The following is a 20,065-nucleotide window of genomic DNA, read 5'->3' on the forward strand; positions in this document are numbered from 1 at the left end:
TGGAGCAGTGGAAACTGGAGGCCAGTGACTGGTGGTGTGTGTGGCTAGTTCAGGGCGTGGTGGTGGGCAGGAGCTTGTCAGAGTTCCCCTTGACCTGTGCACTCCAGGAGACCTCGCAGAGGCCACTTGATCTCTGGTCCTTGTGCTGAACACTCCGCTGGTGTCCAGCTTATCATTACTCTCCCATTTGCTTTATGGGCTTACCTCGTGCCTCAGAGGGTAAAGACTGCACCTAAAGCAGAAGATGCTGGGTCGATCCCTTGGTCTGCTATATTCCCTGGAGAAGAAAATGTAACCCACTCCAGTATTCTTGCCTGGAGAATCTCACCGACAGAGGAGCCAGGCAGGCTACTGTCCAGGGGGTCCCTAAAGTGTCTGAGATGAGTTAGCAACTAAACAACAGCAACTTGGTGCTGAGGCTGATCGTGCTTCCTCTTTCTTGCAGATGCACAGATCAACTCCTCCACTCCAGGTGAGTCCCTGCAGCCCCACCCAGCCAGCCTCCTCTCTGGGATTCCGCTTCTCAGGTTTCCAGAAGGAGAAGAACAGCCTCCTCCGGGGGAGTCATTTCCCTCCGAGGACTCTGGAGGCTGTTCAGAGACCAGTTGAATCTCCAAGACCAGGGCTGTCACTCAGCTCTCCCTGGAGAGACGTCTGGTCTCCTGCTGCCTCCTGATGCCTGTGCCTGTTCAGAGCCGCTGTGGAGTGGAGAGGATTAGGTCCTCTGATCATTTCTATGAAAATCAGTGTCCTAGTCATGGCAAGCAGAACTGTCATGCCAACCACTTTAGAACCATGGCCTGGTAACAGCCTCACAAATGTCTATCCATTAAGCAATTCCTTCAGGTTGAAAGCAATTCCCAAAAGGATCCTTAGGCCACAGTGTTAATATCTGCTGCTGAATAAGCTGGGAACTTCTCTCTACTTAGCCCATGTGGCCAGTTACACTGTAGGTGGGAATAGTCAAGGTTCTGAGGCGTCCTTGTTAGGACAAGGATTTACTTTCTCCACCAAAGTGGTGACCATGGACTTTAAAATTATTCAGCACATCCTAAAATCACTTCCTTTTCTTTCTAGACTGGCGGCCCCCAACAACTACAACCACTCAGAGTAAGTAACACATTTTTCCACCTGACTCGCAGGCCTTGGGTTTCCTCTCCCCAGGCTTGGCACTGGTCTCCGGGCTGCAGTCAGGGTGCTCACTCTCCAGTGAGGTCACCTCTCCTGACTTCTGCCATGTGGTGTCCCCACAGCTGATGTCCTAACCCCAGGAGGGCTGGACCTCTTTCCAGGCTCTTTTTGTCCTTAATTATTCTGACCTGTGAGATTCAGATCTCTAGTCAGACTCTTGACGATGCTGACCTCCAGGTTAGGTCTCACCCCTCGCTAGGACACTAGTCCCTGGTCAGTGCAGCCTGGATGGACTCTGCTTCAGTGTCACCAGCAAAGGCTCCAAACAGCCTGCTTCTGAGTTGCCACTGAACCACTCCTCACTGCCCCACCCTGCTTCCACATCTTTCCTCCACATCCCCGTCCTTCCTTCCTCACCACCTGGCTCCCTACAGCAGCAGCGGCTTCAGGCTGCCACACCCCCATGATCCATTCTCTCAGTGATGGTCATTTTCACCCAATGGCAAGGTCAGTCCCTCACATCAAGGAGGGGACGTCAAGTTTGTAAGAGTAAAATCGCCCCAATATTTGCTGTTGCTTGTGAAGACAGATGTGTGAGATTGATGTTTCTATTCAGCTCCCCGGGACAACTCCTAGGCTGCCCTTCTCTGGCCAGGAAGGGGCCGGGCACTCAGCATCTCTCTCAGGAAACTGATGGGTTCATTGCAGCCCATCGTGGATGCTGAAGCTGATCATGCTTCCTCTTTCTTACAGGACCAGGAATCAACTTCTCCACTCCAGGTGAGTCCCGGCAGCCCCACCAAGCCAAGGTTTGTCTCTGGGAATCCATCCTCTCAGGTTTCCAGAAGGAGAAGAGCAGACTCTACCTGCGGAGTCATGCCTCTCTGAGGACTTGAGTCTGTTCAGTGACCTGCCAAGTCCCCAGGACCACGGCTGTCACTCAGCTCTCCCTGGAGAGACCTCTGGTCCCCTGCCACATCCTGCTGCCTGTGCCTGTTGAGTGTGAGAGAGAGGATTGGGTCCTCTGATCATTTCTGTGAAAATAAGTGTCCCACTCATGCCATGCAGAACTGTGACCATTCTCAAAACCATTTTCAAAAGCAGCCTTACAGACCTTTCTCTGTTAAACACTCCTGCACGTTGAGAGTAACCCCCAAATGATCTTTACGGCGCCTTGAAAACACCTGGTGCCCACCATGGAAAGGTGTGCTGCTGTGGACGCCAGTCCTTTAGGCCAGTCTCCGTGTAGGTGGGAATGGTCAAGGCTCTGAGAAGTCCTGCAGGAGGAAAAGGACTTCCTGAGGACACTCATCTGGAGGACGATTGCTTGTCACAACACCCCCGGAGACCCACCACAATGGGGATATTCCTCTCTCTGCTCTGCAGGCTCCTTTCCAAGTTGTGGTGGCTTCTTATTCAGTGCCAGTGGGAACTTTTCCAGCCCATTCTACCCTGGATACTACCCGAACAATGCCAACTGTGTCTGGGAAATACAAGTGAACCCCGGCTACCTCATAAACCTGGGCTTCGACAGTCTGCAGTAAGTAACCCCCAGGCCACCTGGAGAAGGAGGCGTCTTCCATGGACCACCCTGGGGTTTGAGTGGGGTCCTGGTCTGGGAGGCTTTCCCCTCTCAGGTCCCATGGACTACATTTCAGGTTTCTCTGATCCCCACCAGGAAGTCTCAGTCTCGATATTGGGCAGTCCCTTGATCTGATTAAGGAAGCGCAAGAAGAAGATCTTAGATTCAAGGACATTTCTCATAAAGTCCAAAATACCTACAAAGTTTATGAGCAGCAGACATTCTGATGTTGATGTGAATCCCGTTTTCCACACAGGTTGGAGACACACAGTAGCTGCAGTTATGACTATGTTGAAATCCTTAATGGACCACTTAGTAGCAATGCCTCAGCGAGGAGAATCTGTCGTTACACCAGGGAAATATTCACTTCTCCTTCCAACCGATTGACTGTTCGATTTCGGAGTGACAGCAGTGTCCAAAACACTGGTTTTTCTGCTTGGTATAACTCCTTTCCAAGAAGTGAGTACAAGGCATGGAGAAAAGATCCATGGTTACCAAGAGGATGGGGTTTTGGGGAAGGGGTGGATGCGGATTTGGGGATTAGCAGATGCAAACTACTACATATCAAATGGATAAACAAGGTCCCACTGTAGAGAACAGGGAGCTATATTCTGTGACCTGTGATAAACCATGTGGACAGAATATGGAAGCGGATACGGAAAAGAATATATCTGGAGAATGAGGGATCTGAACTCTGTGATGTCAGAAGCCCCTTCCAGGTGGATCACGTAGCTATTTATTCACTGATCAGTGTCATTGGGTGGCTTTTGGGATGGGGAAAGAAGCAGGGGTTAATTGGCTTTGGGTGTTTGCTGGGGGATGGGGTCATCACCTCTTACAGTGTGTGTCTTTCAGACGTCAGCTTGAGATTGGTGAATTGGAACTCCTCCCATCCCACATGTGCTGGGCGTGTGGAAATCTACCATGGTGGCCAGTGGGGAACAGTGTGTGATGACAACTGGGACATTCAAGATGCCCAGGTGGTGTGCAGACAGCTGGGCTGTGGATACGCAGTCTCAGCCCCAGGAAATGCCTACTTTGGCTCTGGCTCTGGCCCCATCACCTTGGACAACGTGGCGTGCTCAGGGGCAGAGACTAACCTCTGGCAGTGCCGGAACCAAGGCTGGTTCTCCCATAATTGTGGCCACTATGAAGATGCTGGAGTCATTTGCTCAGGTATTGGGTGATGTCATATGTGGAAGGCTCCTTTCAGCTCGGGGCTGCTGGAAACTGGAGCAGTGGAAACTGGAGGCCAGTGACTGGTGGTGTGTGTGGCTAGTTCAGGGCGTGGTGGTGGGCAGGAGCTTGTCAGAGTTCCCCTTGACCTGTGCACTCCAGGAGACCTCGCAGAGGCCACTTGATCTCTGGTCCTTGTGCTGAACACTCCGCTGGTGTCCAGCTTATCATTACTCTCCCATTTGCTTAATGGGCTTACCTTGTGCCTCAGAGGATAAATAATGAACCTAAAGCAGAAGATGCTGGGTCGATCCCTGGGTCTGCTATATTCCCTGGAGAAGGAAATGTAACCCACTCCAGTATTCTTGCCTGGAGAATCCCATGTTCAGAGGAGCCAGGCAGCCTGCAGTCCATGGTGTCCCTAAAGTGTCTGAGATGAGTTAGCAACTAAGCAACAACAACGGTGCTGAGGCTGATCGTGCGTCCTCTTTCTTGCAGTTGCACAGATCAACTCCTCCACTCCATGTGAGTCCCTGCAGCCCCACGCAGCCAGATTCCTCTCTGGTATTCCGCCTCTCAGGTTTCCAATAGAAGAACAGCTTCCTCCAGGGGAGCTATTTCCCTCTGAGGACTCTGGAGGCTGTTCAGTGACCAGCTGAGTCCCTAAGACCTGAGCTGTCACTAAGCTCTCCCTGGAGGGACCTCCTGTTCCTTGTCACTTCCTGGGACCTGTGCTGATTCAGTTGGCTGTGGGAGTGGAGAGGATTAGGTCCTCTGATCATTTCTATGAAAATAAGTGTCCCATTGATGCCATGCAGAACTGTGACCATCATAGAACCAAGTAGAATAGCAGCCCTACAGAGGTTTATCTGTTAAATAATCCTTCATGTTGAGAGCAATTCCCCAAATGGTCTTTATGAGACAAGGAAAATATCTGGTGCAAATATGTTTGGATGTGCTGTGTTCTCTAACTGCTTTTTACTAGACACAGTGCAAATTGGTATAATCAAGTCTCTGAGAAGTCCTGAATAAGGATAACGATTTATTTTCTCCATCAAACTCTTGAGTATGGAATTAAAAAATGATCCGGCAATATCCTAAAATCACTTGCTTTCTTTCTAGATTGGCAGCCCTCAACAACTACACCCACTCAGAGTAAGTATCGCATTTTTCCACCTGACCCACAGGCCTTGGTTTCCTCTCCCCAGGCTTGACTGCCGGTCTCCGGGCTGTAGTCACGGCACTCACTGTCCAACGAGTTCACCGCTCCTGACTTTCCTGCCATGTGGCGTCTCTGTAGCTGATGTCCCAACCCCAGGAGGGCTGGGCCTCTCTCCAGGCTCTTATTTGTCCTTTAATCAGCTGGTCATCCTAAAACTCGGATCTCTGGTCAGTGTCTAGGTGAAGTCTCCCACTGTGTAGGCCCTGCCCCTCGTCTGGGACATTAGTTCCAGGTCAGTGCAGCCTGGGTGGAGCCTGGTATATAATCAGCAGAAGTTCCCAATAGCCTGCTTCAGAGTGGCTGCTGAGCCACCCCTCACTGCCGCCCCCCACCACCCCAGATGTTTCCTCTGCATCCCCAGCCTCCCCTCCTCACCACCTGGTTTCCTATAGCAGCACCAGCAGCTTCAGGCTGCCCCTCCCCCTGACCCAGTCTCTGCAGGGCAGCTAGGGTATCTTCATCAAATGCCAAGGTCGGTCCCTGCCTCGGGGCTGGAATCCTCAGCACCGTCTGGACACAGATCCTCAGTGCTCAGGACAATCTCTAGGGCTTGCAAATTCTTTCCCATTGTTGAGTTGATTCCTGCCATCCTTCCCATCCCTGCTCCATCCACCTCAGGGTTCCCCAATTGTGCCAGCTACTCTCATACCTAGGTTCCTTCACACATGCTGTTCCCTCTGCCTGGAACACCCTTCCGACCTTTTTGCCTCACCTCCCTGTGTACCCGTCCCCTTTCCCTCCTCAGTCTGGACCAGGAGCCAAATCTCCCAGCTCCTAGCAAATCCTGGGCTCTGCTCCATCACAGTCCCATCCCTGGAGGCTGGGATTTGCTCTTTTCCATCCTCTTCTTTAGGCTGTGAGCTCCCAGAGGGCAAGTCCCGCAGCTGGCATCTCGCTGGGAACTTGGGGTTGGCATATTTCCAGCGCAGAGCTGACAAGCACTCAGCAGCTGAACCAAGGGTGCCAGGAAACTGATCATTATCTTTTCTGTTTGTCAACAGATCCTGTTTACAACGTCACCGGCCCAGCCAGTAAGTTCTGAGCCCCCTGACCAGTCCCCCTTCCCTTCTCCTCGATGACGGTGACCCTGGGGAGGGATGAGGAGAACAGTGAGGAGACGGCTTCCCTGAGTACGGCCTCCCTGTAGGGGCACCGCAGTGACCCTCAGTAGGGAGTCCAGGTGTAGGCACCTCCCGGAGGGATTCCCCCACGTGACTGTGCAGTGGACCCTGAGGGTCATCGGCATTTCTCCCTTTGTCCCAGCAGCAAATTATTCCTGCGGAGGCTTCCTGACCCAATTTTCAGGGAACGTTTCCAGCCCATTCTACCCTAGGAACTATCCGAACAACGCCAAGTGTGTGTGGGACATTGAAGTTCAAAACAACTACCGGGTGACTGTGGTCTTCAGAGATGTCCAGTAAGTGTGTGCGGTGGTGGGAGGGGATGTGTGGTGAGCCCCTTGCAGGCATTTTAGAAGGAGATAACTGGCACTTCTGGAGAGATGTTTGCCCCACTGCCCTTTTTTTCTATGGGTTCCATTTTCGACCGAGCGTAGAAGCAGCCAAGGAGGGGATGCCAGGACCAGAGTCCTGGGTCAAGTTGCAGGTCTGTCACTATTTTGCTGTGTGACCTCAGGAAATCATTTAACTCTCCTGAGCCTCAAAAGAGGAGACTATAATACCTGTTCCCTCCCCTCCTGGTTCCTGGGAAAGTCATAAGAGAAATATATGAAAATACTTGGGCAATGTTACCCAATGGGAGGGGTTATTGTTAGAAGTAGTAATAGCAGAAAGAATCCTATTAACAACCACACTAGCTTTTCTGAACTCATTTCTCTCCACTCCCTCTTTCTCTGGGGAGTGGTTTTGGGCAGAAGAGGAATAATTCTTGTGGCAGATCTTAGGTTATCTGTTCCTCATCCGATGAAGGGTGGAGATCCTTGTTTTAATCAGAGGAGACAGCATCAGAACCACCGGGATGTATGATTGGCTCAAGGGGGAGGGCTGACCACACTGAGACACCAGGAGCTTGTAGAGTCCTAGGAAAGGGGTGCCATCGTTTTTTCTCTAACAGTCACTGCTAAACAAAGTAGTTTTTTCTCTTGATTTCTGGTTGCAGTGGCCTGGGAGGTTTTGCCTTGGAAGTTCATGTTGGGTTTTGCAAAAGATGTGATGTTATTTTAATCTCTTCATCATTGCAATTCATTTGGGGGATTGTACTTAAAGCTCATTAAATTCTACAGGGGAAGGTTGACCATGACTAGTTCTGAGCCAACATCTTAGTAACAATGACCACCATTTATGGCATTTTTATGAAGCATTTTTCCATCTATTATACTGTTAGAGCCTCATGACAGCTCTCTTCAGTATACTTGCATTGGGAGATTTCACCTTTGCAAATAAAAAATCTGAGCTGCAGAGAGCTTATCTGACTTGTCCAATACTTATTTGTTCAATTATTTGTTTCTGTTGCTATGAATTCATGGATTAAAAAAAAAATTCTATGGGAAACTGGGGTCTTTTTGATCAAAGAAAAAGTCGAAGGTGGGATGTCATTCTTTCTTACGTGATGTGAAGGGCTGTCAGGAGAGGAGCTGTAGATTTCATACGCATGACCCCAAAAGGCAGGACTAAGACCGATGTATGGAGGTCATGGGAGGATGAACCTCCATTGGATTTAAGAAAGTCTAACGAACTGGTGGTTACCAGTGGGGAGAGGGTTTGGGGGAGGGGCACTCTTGGGGTAGGGGATGAAAAGGTACAAACTATGATGTAGAAAACAAGCTACAAGGCTCTATGGTGTCAATACAGCCCAGGGAGGATAGCCAATATTTTTTAAATAAGTATAAATGGAGTATAGCCTTTAAACATTGTAATCACTATATTTACACCAGTAACTTGTGTAATATTGTACAACAACTGTACTCCGGTAAAAAAAGAAAGTCTATTCCTTTCAATTATTAATTTTGTTGGAGTTTCTGGCTTAGAGGTATAATACCTCTGACCACCAATGTCAAATCCTGGTTGAAAGTGAAGCCAGACTGTGCGTTCCGTCTCTGCAGGCTGGAAGGCGGCTGTAACTACGATTACATCGAAGTGTACGACGGCCCCCACCACAGTTCCCCACTGCTCGCCCGGGTTTGTGACGGGGCAAGGGGCTCCTTCACCTCATCGTCCAACTTCATGTCCATCCGCTTCGTCAGCGACATCTCCATCACCAAGAGAGGGTTCTTGGCTGAATATTACTCCAGCCTTTCCAATGGGAACACGAGTAAGTCCCCGCTCATCCGGGGTGGCACCTCTGAGCGCCTTTGGCGGCTCAGCCACCCTGTGGCTGTGGAAGGAGAAACGAGAGCCACCCCATCAGGACACCAAGGCTTGGTGTGGGGCAGAAGGGGGCCAAGAGCAAGGGGTCTGGGGACTCCGGCTGCCCAGGACTGGCTGATGGGTGGCGGGTTGGCCTTTCTGTGGTCAGCAGAGACGAAGTAGAAGGGGGTGAGAGGACGCTGTCATAAGACAGTGAGATGTCAGTGCCAAGGGCAGAGGGGACCACCTGGCTTGAGACCTTGTGGCCTTCCCAGAGTGTGGGACACTGTGACCTTGTCCTGAGACCTAGCGTATTTGGCTGATTCCTGAAAGTGGTCTGAGCTGCTCTCTCAGCCACGTCCAGCAGAGGCTGGTGGCCACGGGTGGATCTATTAAATGGCCTGATGTACAGATTGACCAGGGGCTGGGCAAGGAGATGTGCTGGCTCTCTTTGCGGTCAGGATTTTAAGCACTGACCTGCCCTTAGCTGCAGGACCTATATTAAGTCCATAGCTAAGGATGCTGACTTCCCAACATCCCTGCAAGTTGCCCCAAGTGTTACTCTGTGTGTGTCTTAGTCACTCAGTTGTGTCTGACTCTTTGCAATGCCGGGGACTGTAGCTCATCAGACTCCTCTATCCATGGAATTCTCCAGGCAAGAATACTGGAGTGGGTTGCCATTCCCTTCTCCAGGGGATCTTCCCCACTCAGTGATCGAACCTGGGTCTTCTGCATTGCGGGCAGATTCTTCACCATCTGAGCCACCAGTGAAGCCCAAGTGCTATCCTACTAAAAGGATAAGCAGCAACCTGGCAAAAACATTTTGTTGTTTTACATCTTGCCTGCATTTCTCCATCAGAGGAATCCTAGTCCCCGTGCCCTCATAGGAGTCTCAGGAGAATGGAACTGACTCGAACCCCAGGGCATCTTCGGACGGGTGGTGAGCTGTGTCCACAGGAAGACCACGTGCCAGCCATCTCAGTCTTTTTCTGTGGGCTTAGCGGGCGGTGCGCTGACTGACCGCACTGTCTGCCTTTGGCCCCCAGAGCTGCTTTGCCTGCAAAATCACATGCAAGCCAGAGTGAGGACGAGCTACCTCCAATCCTTGGGCTACTCTGCCAGGGACCTCGCCATTCCCGGCTCAGACAGAAACTACCAGTGTCAGCCCCAGATTACATCGAGCCAGGTGACATTCACGATTCCCTACTCCGGCTGTGGCACCAGCCAGCAGGTAAGCCTGGAGCTTCCCCCCACCTCCTGCTGAGCAAGCTTTCTTAGTGACAAGTGCTCTGCTTTGGGAATCCTGGGGACCCAGAAAATATAACTGTGGTATAACCGGAACATAATCTGGGTGAGGCTATAAATGCATTCCTTGGTGTCATGACGTGGCTGCAGCCACATTCAAACAGAAAAAGAAGGCAGGTCGGCGGGGAGTTTTTCCCACAGTGTCCAGCAGAGAGGGTGCCTGGCAGGCTGCCATCAGGTCAGCAAGAACAGTAGCAGCTCCCAGGGGCAGTTGCAGGTTTTAAAGGGCCTGGCGCTTCTATAGGTTGAGGTTGGGGTGGGTGAGAGGGACGGGTGCCTCCTTCATGGAAAGAACGCAAGCATGTCTTACTTTTAGAAATCTTACAAAAACACACGGTGGTGTCAGTGCATTGCTGACCCCTGGAGGGACCTGCACATGGGGTCGGGGGTGGGGGTGGGGTTGGGGGTGCTGACGCCTACACTTGATTGTTGTTTAGTTGCGAAGTCATGTCCAATTCTTTTGCGACCCCATGGACTGTAGCCCACCAGGCTCCTCTGTCCACGGGATTCTCCAGGCAAGAATATTGGAGTGGGTTGCCATTTCCTTCTCCGGGATATCTTCCTCATCCAAGCATCAAACCTAGACAGATGCTTTTTACTACTGGGCCACCAGGGAAGCCCTTAAGCTTCATTAGCTTCACAATAATACATTGGCCTCTGCAGGTGTCCCTAGTTGAGCTGTCACCACCTAGGGTGACCAGCTATCTTGGCTGACTTGGGACTTAGCAGATTTTAGTGAGAAGTCCTAAGTCCTGGGAAACTCCTTGATCCTGTCACCCTACAAGTGACAGACCCCGAGATTAGTCCGTGTCAAACTCCCCGAGTTCCCCAGCAACAAGATACACGCCTCCCCTCATTGTCATCCTGCTTGAAAAGCAGGGAGACTGGGCTTTGAGGAGTCAAGAAGGTTGCCCAAGGCTCCTTAACTAGATAGGTAGTGGTAGGACTAACGTCAGACTCTGAGAATCTCAAAACTGTGGCGCTGAGTGAAAGAAGGCGGGCACACCAGATCCCCTGCCCTGTGATTCCATTTCCACGAAGCTTAGAAATGAAGAGTCAGTGTGTGATGGGCCAGTCTGGCGGGGGCGCTGCCTGCAAAGGGCAGATGGAGCTCTGGGATTGTGAGAATGTCGGGCCTCTTACTGCCAGATCTCACTCAATGGCACTCAGAGTTGTTGCACTTACTTTATGCAAATTTATTTCAAACTCTCCATTCTAGTTCTGAATTTTTGACCACCACCTAAGTAACCACTTCCAGATCTTGTCTGTCAGGAAACAGACACAGAGGAAATACTTTTAATAGGTTTGTTGTTGTTGCTTAGTCACTGGGTCTTGTCCGATTCTTTGGCAACCCCATGGACTGTAGCCCCGCAGGCTCCTCTGTCCATGGGATTTCCCAGGCAAGAATACTGGAGTGGGTTGCCATTTCCTACTCTAGGGGATCTTCTTGACCCAGGGATCCAACCTGCATCTCCAGCATTTGCAGGTGGATTCTGTATCACTGAGCCACATAGGAAGCTTTTTACTAGGTTTTGGTCTGCAGCAAATATACAGCATGAAATGCTCGAGTGTGTACAGTGTGTGTGACACACGCAATCTGAGGGTTTGTCAGTCACCAACGACATTCTGCCCATTTGCTGTGTGCCAGGCAAGGGGCCACGAGGGCACTGTGCCTGATCTGTTCCAGTCACAAGGAACAGTGACAGATGCAAGGGACACTCGATTAGCCAACCAGATGAGCCTGTCGTCAGCGGACGGGTGCCCGGGCCCAAGGGTCTGCAGTCACCATTGTGGTCACCCAGCTCCCATCAGATCTGCTTCTGGGAGGACCTGAGTGGGTCACGAATGCATTAAGTGCAGAGAAGTGTACAGATGAGTCACGCCCTGCAAACCCTCTAGTCCACCTGGCTTATACATTTTGCAAATCGGTCATGTTGGATTCTGGCTTGTCATGAGTTTAGCCAGTAGGAGTCGGTCCACCACAGGCAACCATCCCTCCTGGCTCCAAATGTACAGCCTGGAGCCTCTGATGTCTAGGCCATTCCATCTGTGTTCCTTCATCTCTGTTAGGAGATGCCAAAGCCACAGGCCAGCCTTGGTCTTCTAACCTGGATGGTCGTGGGCCGTGTAGGTTAATTCTTATTCCTCTGCTTATTTAAATACCTGTATCCTCTACAGACCATGCCTCCGGGGCAGGTCCACATTTCATTCATCTTTGCCACTGCCAGCGCCCCTTGGTGCAGAGCCTAAGCCTTTATAATCAGATTACTAATGGCTAGTTTGCATGCCAGACACCGAACTCCAACGAGACTTTCAAAATTCTTGAGACAAGCTTTATTCCCATTTAATCAAGAGGAAACAGAGGCTTACAGAGGTTAAACCAATTGCTCAAGGCCATGTGGTCATGAGCTGCAGAACTGAGATTCAAAGGCAGGATGGTGTGATCCGTAGCTGGAACTTTTTGCATCTCCTCCAGGTGCTCTGTTTAGCCGGTGTCAGACAAATGTTGGCTACACAGGACAGACGCCATGTGGAAGAGGCCAGGACAGCCTGCCCTTCCCATCCATCCCATGTCTTGCACACTGTGGGCGTGCATGCTCAGTCGCTCAGCCAGGTCTGACTCTTTGTTACCCCTTGGACTGCAGCCCACCAGGCTCTTCCATCCATGGGATTTCTCAGGCAAAAATACTGGAGTAGGTTGCCATGTTGTCATCCAGGGGATCTTCCCAACCCAGGGATCGAACCCACCTCTCTTGAATCTCCTGCATTGGCAGGCGGGTTCCTTACCCCTAGCACCACCCGGGCAGATGTCTAATAATGAATTTTAATTTAAAATCAGAACTGCTTCTTATGATCAAGAACTAAGCCTGCATGCCACGTGGCTTGGTGTGCATTCAGAATCTAGCTTGACCATGGAAACCAGAGACAAATGTGGATTCAAAAACACTTTCATACGAATGTACAAATTGAAGACACTTCAGTTCATCTTTGAAGGAGTAACAAGATGGCAACATTTATGTGGTTTTTTTGTGCTAATCACTGGCACTCCAATATAAACTTCCCCATTTTTAAAAAGAAAACATAAATATAGCGTACTTCCCATGGAGGCTTCCCTGGTAGCTCAGGTGGTAAAGAATCTGCCTGTAATGTAGGAGACCGAGGTTCAACCCCTGGGTCCGGAAGATTCCCTGGAGAAGGGAATGGCTACCCACTTTATTGCCCGGAGAATCCCATGGACAAGAGGAGTCTGGTGGGCTATAGTCCACGTGGTCGCAAACAGTCAGACACAGCTGAGGGAGTAACACTTCCCATGGAGGACTGGAAGGCATAGAGCCCATTCTAGGTCCTTCTCCAGACCTGAGGCCAAAGTGCAGGCTCTGGCATCCCCTGCAGACCAGAGCCTCCCTCAGACAGGAGAAAAGGGAAACCAAGGTCAGAGAAGAGGCGAGGTTCCCCTAGTGGCAAAATCACTTTAGTTACTTGTTAAACTTTTCTCTTTTCACATGTCTTTCTGGGACTAACTTAGAGCTGAGCTCTGCACTTCGGACATGGAGTGAAAGCTTCTGCAACACATGCTGTTCTAAAGAATAATTACATTTAGGTTGTGCAAGTGCTGGCTTCAGAAGGGAACTTGTCTAATCTCCCAAATGGCCAGGAATGCACTTTTGCTCCTCACAGTGTATATGACTAAATGTCACTCAACAACTTACTTTTTTTTTTGACTGGGCCACAGGGCATATGGGATCTTAATTCCTTGACTAGGAATTGAACCTTGAACCTTCGCCCCCTGCATTGGAAGCACAGAGTCTTAACCACTGGACCACCAGGGAAGTCTCCCTTCCATATTTTTTTTTTTTAAGAGTAAGGTTGTCTTACATTTTACAAGGGCTTCTATCTAGGCCACTATTTTTGTGTCCATTCCTGCAGCTGGTGCCCATAGCTGGTGGGAACTTGTACCAGGCACAGACGAGTTTGCTTCTGACCATCACAGCTCTCCCCAGTCTCCACCTGGGAATGCTCCTCTTGTGCTCACCTCACCTGCAGCCAGAGGATCATGACCATGTGGCTTCCAGGGGCACTTGTTCACCTGTGACCTTTTGGCCATTTGGGCTTGCTACTGCCAGCTCCATCCTTCTTTCATCAGAGTACTTTTGCTGGGCTTCTGTGCCCCGGACCTTTCCTCCATTCCATGAATTTTTATTGATGCTAATGATGCTATCATCAACACTACCAAGCCCTGGGAAAAGAGAGATGCTTAGACATCACCCTTTCCTTGAGACACTCACAGACCATCACGTTGTGAGACTCTTTTCCCTGGAGAGTTTGCTCTTACAAGACATAGGCACATCAAGCAGCATGAGAGACCAACAATCTTATGAGTTTGCTGCTTCCTGAAAGGCGCAGTAGGAAATGGTGTTGTCGTTTGGGGAGTGGAGAGGCAAAGTGTGATGGAAGTGCTCCTGCATTGCCATGGTGCCCACCCTGTGGCCCATATGAGCCTCTGGGGAGGTTTCTGCCCCAGAGGTCAGTGACCTGACGCGGCTATAACTCTGGATCTCTATTGCTTCAGGCTCTGGCAGCTTCAGACACCAAGCTGCAATAGCTACATGCATCCCCACAGCACAGTGAAATTGAATCCTGCCAGCCACCCCCTCCCTCATGACTGCCTCCCCTGATTTCTCCCAGCAAGACTGAGACCAAAACAGAACAACCCAAAGGGCCCCAAGCCATGGAGACAAAACTCAGCTTAGTCATTAGCAGGGATAGGGATCATCCGGACACACTCATCCTTCCATGAGCAGCAGCTCCCGGGAGGACCACCAACCTCGCGGTCCGTGTCATGAGGCAGAGGAAAGGGGAGGTGTGAAAGGAGGGAATCTTGCTGGGAAGTGTGTCCATCCCAGGTAAAGGTAGCCATGGAGACAGATACCTCCCATCTCTCTGAGGCTCTGGGAGCATTTTGCAGTCTTGCAGCATCACTTCAGTCTCCTCCTAATCCAAATCAGCAACGAGATGCTCTTAGTGGATGACATTTGCCTGATTCTGCTTTCCCTCCTGCCCCTCCCAGGTGGATAACGACACCATCATCTACTCCAACTTCCTCAAAGTGACTGCTTCAAGCGGCATCATCAACAGGAAGAAGGACCTCCAAATTCACTTCAGCTGCAAGATGCTCCGGAATACCTGGGTTAACACAATCTACGTTACTAATGACACCATCGAGATTGAGAACATACAATACAGCAATTTTGACGTGAACATTACCTTTTACACATCCTCTTCATTCCTGTATCCGGTGACCAGCAGCCCATACTATGTGGACCTAAACCAGAATTTGTACCTTCAGGCTGAAATCCTCCGTTCTAACGCCTCCTTAGCCTTATTTGTGGACACCTGTGTGGCATCACCGAATCCCAATGACTTTACATCTTTGACCTATGATCTCATCCGGAGCGGGTAAGTAGCATCTTCTGGGGGTGGACTTCGGCCTTTACCTGATAAACTCATGCCCCGCTAGCCCAGAGTGCAAGGAAGGCAGACTGGTCTCTAGTAGCTCAAGCTTCAGCAGCCAGGCTATCATTTCTGGGTATCTGGAGAACTCAGGGAGTCGCCAGTTGCCATCCAGCAGGTTAGCTATAAAGTATAATTAGACCAAGTGACTAAACTCCAGGAGAGCCTTAAGTTTCCAAAGATATGCATGTAGCAGGAGCAACATTGATTTTGAAGCAGATAGCTCAGTGCCATGCTGGCTGCATCTAGAAAATCGCACCTCTCTGAGCCAGTTTTTTCAGCCATCAGATGAGCGTAGTGAAGCCCTTTTCACAATCTGCTGGGAAGGTTAAACAAGGGGCAGATGGGGCAGTGGACAAAGAGCCTGCCCAGCAGGTGGTCCACAGGAGGGTTGTGAAGGCAGCAGGTGGTCCCGTGACCTCCATCCTCCCTGGAGGACGCACAGCACCTGGTCGGGTGGCGTGAGGAGCACAGCGCCTTGCTGAGGGCTCACGGTGACTCCTCTCCTCCTCCAGGTGTGTGAAGGACGAAACCTACCGATCCTACTACCAGCCCTCGTCCAACATCGTCCGCTTCAAGTTCAGTTCCTTCCACTTCCTGAACCGCTTCCCCTCCGTGTACCTGAAGTGCAAGATGATCGTGTGCAGGGCGTATGACCCCTTCTCCCGCTGCAACAGAGGCTGCATCGTGAGGGCCAAGAGGGACGTGGGCTCCTACCAGGAGAAGGTGGACGTCGTCCTGGGACCCATCCAGCTGCAGCCCTCCCCCCAGAAGAGGAACCTGGGTAGGTGGCCGCCCTCCCATCCCGCCATCTGCCGGGGCCCCGGGCCGTGAACCACAGGGACTCAGGCTGCTTCCGTGGGTGTCCTATTTCCCCTTGAATAGGGCACCTGTGCTATATGACATGGAGTCGATACAGAGTTGAGCTAGACCTGGTCCCCATCTTCTTCCAAGGGCTTCTGGGCTGTGGCGGGATGCATGTGTGGGGTTCCGTCAAGACAGTTCTAACCCAGGGCACAGAACACTTGACACCTTTATCCTGTGGGTTCTGAATACCAATCTCACACTCATCCATGAAACAAACACCTTTCTTTTTGTCCTACCTCTTAGGACTGCAGAGAGGGTTGCATAAAACACCGTTAGTTACACTGCTTTGGCCTCTGCCTGGTACAAGTCATTGGCTGCAAAGAACAGTGACTTTGTTACTATCACATGTCATCAATGTTAACATTAATGATCACATTATTACCTATGATGATGACAAACTGTACCCTCGGGTAGTGACCTCAGGGTCTGTGCAAGGCCGTGTAGATCCAGGCAGGACTGGTTTATTCTGACAGCTCCCAGCGGTTGACCCTGGAAAAGCCATTCCACTTTCTGCACCTGGAATGGGGAGCAGAGTTCCCCTGCTGTGCTGTCCTGTTGTGGGCGTGGATGAGGAAATGTTTGCAGAGGGATTCCCACCATTTCTGGTCCAGGCTGGGCCAGGTCAACAAATGTGGTGGCATTAGTGATGGGGCAGCAGTAGCTGCCACAAACCCCCTGCAGACCACAGGCTCCTCCTTACAGAGGTTCTTTGACAGCTCCGTCCTTCCCAGGGCCCAGACCTAGGCCCTCCCCTCGTCTGGCTGCTTCCAGCCTCTCCCCTGACATTTTCAGCTTTCCGGGCATCTTTGTTGTTGCTGTTCAGGCCCTCAGCCGTGTCCGACTCTCTGTGATGCCATGGGGTGCAGAATGTCAGGCACTGTCCTTCTCTATCTCCCAGAGCTTGCTCAAACTCATGTCCACTGAGTCAGTGATGCCATCCAACCATCTTGTCCTCTCCTCCTGCATCCAGTCTTTCCCAGCATCAGGGTCTTTTCCAATGAGTTGGCCCTTTGCATCAGGAGGCCAAAGTATTGGAGCTTTAGCTTCAGCATCAGCCCTTCCAGTGAACACCCAGGGTTGATTTCCTTTAGGGAGGACTGGTGTGATCTTTGGAAGATCATCTCTGGAAGGTCTATTATGTGCCAGGAGATAGAACTAAATAGATCAAAACCCCTGCAGCTCCAGCAGGAGGAGACACAGCTCCATCGTAGGTCACTCGCTGTGGTGGGTGGAGCTACAGAGATAAGGAAGGTGGGGCAGGGACTGGGCAAAGGGTGCCAATGGGGCGCTGCTCCTGTCTCTCCTCTCTCTATTCCCGCTGACAAGGCAGTAGCTTAAGGCCTGTGTCTCGCCCTCTCCTGGGACCTTTGTAGCCATTCCCAGATGGGGTCAAATGCCCCAACTCCCTCCCTTCGCATCCATTAGGAGCCTTCAGCCAGAGAGACTATGCCAAAGGCCATCTCTGCCCTTCTGTTTAGAATCCCTCATTGCTCCTGGGAGCTGACAAGACACTGTGAAATCTCCCAGGGTTGACACTCAGCTGCCCTTCCGGGGGGAATCTGGCCTCAGTTTCCTGAAAAGCACTCCTCTCTCCCTTTGTTTTTTTTTTCCCAACCACCAAGATCAGATGGTTCTGATTGCCATCCCCTTGCCCTGGGACCCCACCCCACCCCACCCTCTCTTGTCTCCCCTCCTCCTTCCCTGCTGGGCTCATCCTGACCCCGCGTCTTCTCTCCTTCCCAGACGGGCAGGTGGTGGGCACAGAGGAGGAGACGAGCACCCACGGGAGCTACCACGCTGCCGCCGTTTTTGCCGGGGTCCTCGTGGTCATGGTCGTGGCCGTGGCAGCCTTCGCACTGGGGCGGGGAGTGCTGGCGGCCCGTGCCCAGCCTCCGAGCACTAGGATGTGAAGCAGGAGGATGCGCGGTGCTCAGACCCAAGTCCCTGTGCTCTGGAGCCGAGTGAGGAGGGAAGAAACCAGTGGCCAGGGCTTGCTACCCAGACCACACAACTGGGTTAAACCCTGGCCTGGTGCATGGTGGGGGTGGACGGAGGAGTGGGGTGAGAAAGATGAGAGCAGGTTTCCCCGAAACACAGGCTAGGGGCAGGGACAAAATGTCAGGCAAGCAGGTCGGGGACCTAAAAATCCCGCCTGCAGCTGGACACTTACACACTAGGAGCACTTGTGGATAGAATTTCTTTTCTGACCTTTTAGGAACCAGATTCTTTGGCCTGGGGTGTATATATCTTAGTCTTTCCTTGTTATAGGGCAAGCTGAATAAAGAACTTTTTTCAGAGCAAGTGTCGGATTGGTCCCTCGTTTCCGGGGCTGCACCTAGCATGGACCTCTTTGTGTTTGGTAGGCGGGTAAAGGGGCTCCGGCAGGAATGAGAATGGCCGCGGGGCCCTGCGCTATAGTGACCCCAAGGCTGAGGCGACTGTGGAGCGAGCAGTGGACAGGTGGGGCCGACAGTTTCCCAGCCTTTTCCACCCACAGCCCCTGGGGGTCTTCACAGGCAAGGTGGCCGTGAGCGGGCAGACTGCCACCCACCCCCACATCTGCCTGCCTCCCCTCCCAGGACCCATTACAGCCTCTATAGAAGGGCCTTGGGGACATTTCCTTCTTGCTATGAGTCTTGATGGAGCAGGTAGTTGCCGGAGGCCGAAGTTGGCCTGAGGGCCCTGGGGTGGTGTCAAGCTGGGACGGTGGGTTGAGAGGGTGAAATGTCAGGAGCTCACAAGCGGTCACAAGACAGAAACCAGCAGTGACCCTGGACACGTTCCCTTCCTCCCTTATGGCCTCCTGGGAGGTCCGAGGAGGACAGTGGAGTTGGTGGAGGGTCAGGGAATACAAGAAGTGTATTTAAAGTGTACTTTAAAGTCTTTGTGAAGGCATCTCCCACCAGGCTGACAGCAGGCCAGGTTGACGCTGCGGCAGAGGGTTGGCCATGTGGCCAATAAAACCTCTGTCCTCTGTCCTTTGGCCAATGGATCCTCATTTAAATCACTCTTGTTTGGGAGGGGGCCGCTCACCCCTGCTTTCCCGGGATCTTCTTGGTTTAGCACAGCTCTCCTGTGTCCTGAGAACACTCTCTGCCGCAACAAACTGGGAGGGTTAGTCAACCTAGACTTCTGGCGGCAGGGCTACAGGGGAGCCGGTGTCTAGGTTCCTATGACAACCACCAAAAGCAGACAGGAGGGAGATGGAGGCAGGAGACCAGGTCACAGTGCAGAATCTAAGGTGGCTGCTACCTACCCTGGTCCGGGACACAGAGTTTGGGAGACCACCCTTGGCTCAGGTCATGGTCTGGTCACTTTCATGATTTTGGTCTCTAGGAGCCAAGAACAGATGGTGAGAAAACTTGAGGTTTTGCTCTGGACAGGATCAAGACCCTGGGTTACAAAAGCATGTGGGCCTTCGTGGTGTGTATGTGCGTCTCTGTGTGTGCCTGAGTGTGTACATCTGGGGTGGACTGGACAGTCTTCCAGCACCATTTGAGGATGTGGAGTCAGCATCGCTCATGTTCAGTCTCCAGTGTGATAGCACAGTGACGTCTCCACCTGCAGGAGAAATGGAAAAAAGAGTCTCTAATTGAGAAGGGTCCCTGGTGGCTGGAGTCTCAGGACCCAGTTCTAACAGGAAGCCCGTTTTCAGGAGGAGATTCCTGGAGGGGAGGCTAGTCCTGCTCTGACTTCTCTGTGGAGGGAAGACGGCGTTTGGGAGTTGTCTGCCTTTTCAGAAGGACCAGCTGGCATTTGCTAACAAGCTGTGTCCACAAAGCCCCCAGCGCTGAGCTCACCCTGGGCTGACCTTTGCAGGGGTGGAAAGCAGTCAGAGGAGGCCCGGGGCTCGTCCCTGGACTTGTTCTCAGCTTGTAACTGCATCTGTAATGTGTCCGACTCTGCTCTCTAACACGGGGAAGCAGATGGAGACCATTCCTGGAGATAAGGCTGCTGAACTGGAAT

General features: G+C 51.6%; 1 protein-coding gene across 28 annotated transcripts in view; it reads left to right on the forward strand.

The window, feature by feature from the left end:
- DMBT1 (deleted in malignant brain tumors 1) overlaps positions 1-18,400 on the forward strand; it is a 75,447-nt gene extending 57,047 nt beyond the window's left edge. For 23 of the 28 annotated variants that reach the window (XM_043925363.1, XM_043925370.1, XM_043925362.1 and 20 more), the window contains 15 exons: positions 446-472; positions 1,078-1,110; positions 1,885-1,911; positions 2,518-2,671; positions 2,970-3,172; positions 3,569-3,889; positions 4,388-4,414; positions 5,012-5,044; positions 6,113-6,142; positions 6,375-6,528; positions 8,173-8,381; positions 9,463-9,647; positions 14,790-15,178; positions 15,748-16,016; positions 17,843-18,400. In XM_043925363.1, coding sequence (XP_043781298.1) covers positions 446-472; positions 1,078-1,110; positions 1,885-1,911; positions 2,518-2,671; positions 2,970-3,172; positions 3,569-3,889; positions 4,388-4,414; positions 5,012-5,044; positions 6,113-6,142; positions 6,375-6,528; positions 8,173-8,381; positions 9,463-9,647; positions 14,790-15,178; positions 15,748-16,016; positions 17,843-18,009 — 2,228 coding nt within the window. In that variant the 3' untranslated portion in view covers positions 18,010-18,400. The remainder of the gene's footprint in view (positions 1-445; positions 473-1,077; positions 1,111-1,884; positions 1,912-2,517; positions 2,672-2,969; positions 3,173-3,568; positions 3,890-4,387; positions 4,415-5,011; positions 5,045-6,112; positions 6,143-6,374; positions 6,529-8,172; positions 8,382-9,462; positions 9,648-14,789; positions 15,179-15,747; positions 16,017-17,842) is intronic. The other 5 variants (XM_043925350.1, XM_043925352.1, XM_043925353.1 and 2 more) reach the window with 5 other exon arrangements.
- The last annotated feature ends 1,665 nt before the right edge of the window (positions 18,401-20,065 follow it).

Source organism: Cervus elaphus, chromosome 15 (assembly GCF_910594005.1).
Source record: "Cervus elaphus chromosome 15, mCerEla1.1, whole genome shotgun sequence".
NCBI classification, from domain to species: domain Eukaryota; kingdom Metazoa; phylum Chordata; class Mammalia; order Artiodactyla; family Cervidae; genus Cervus; species Cervus elaphus.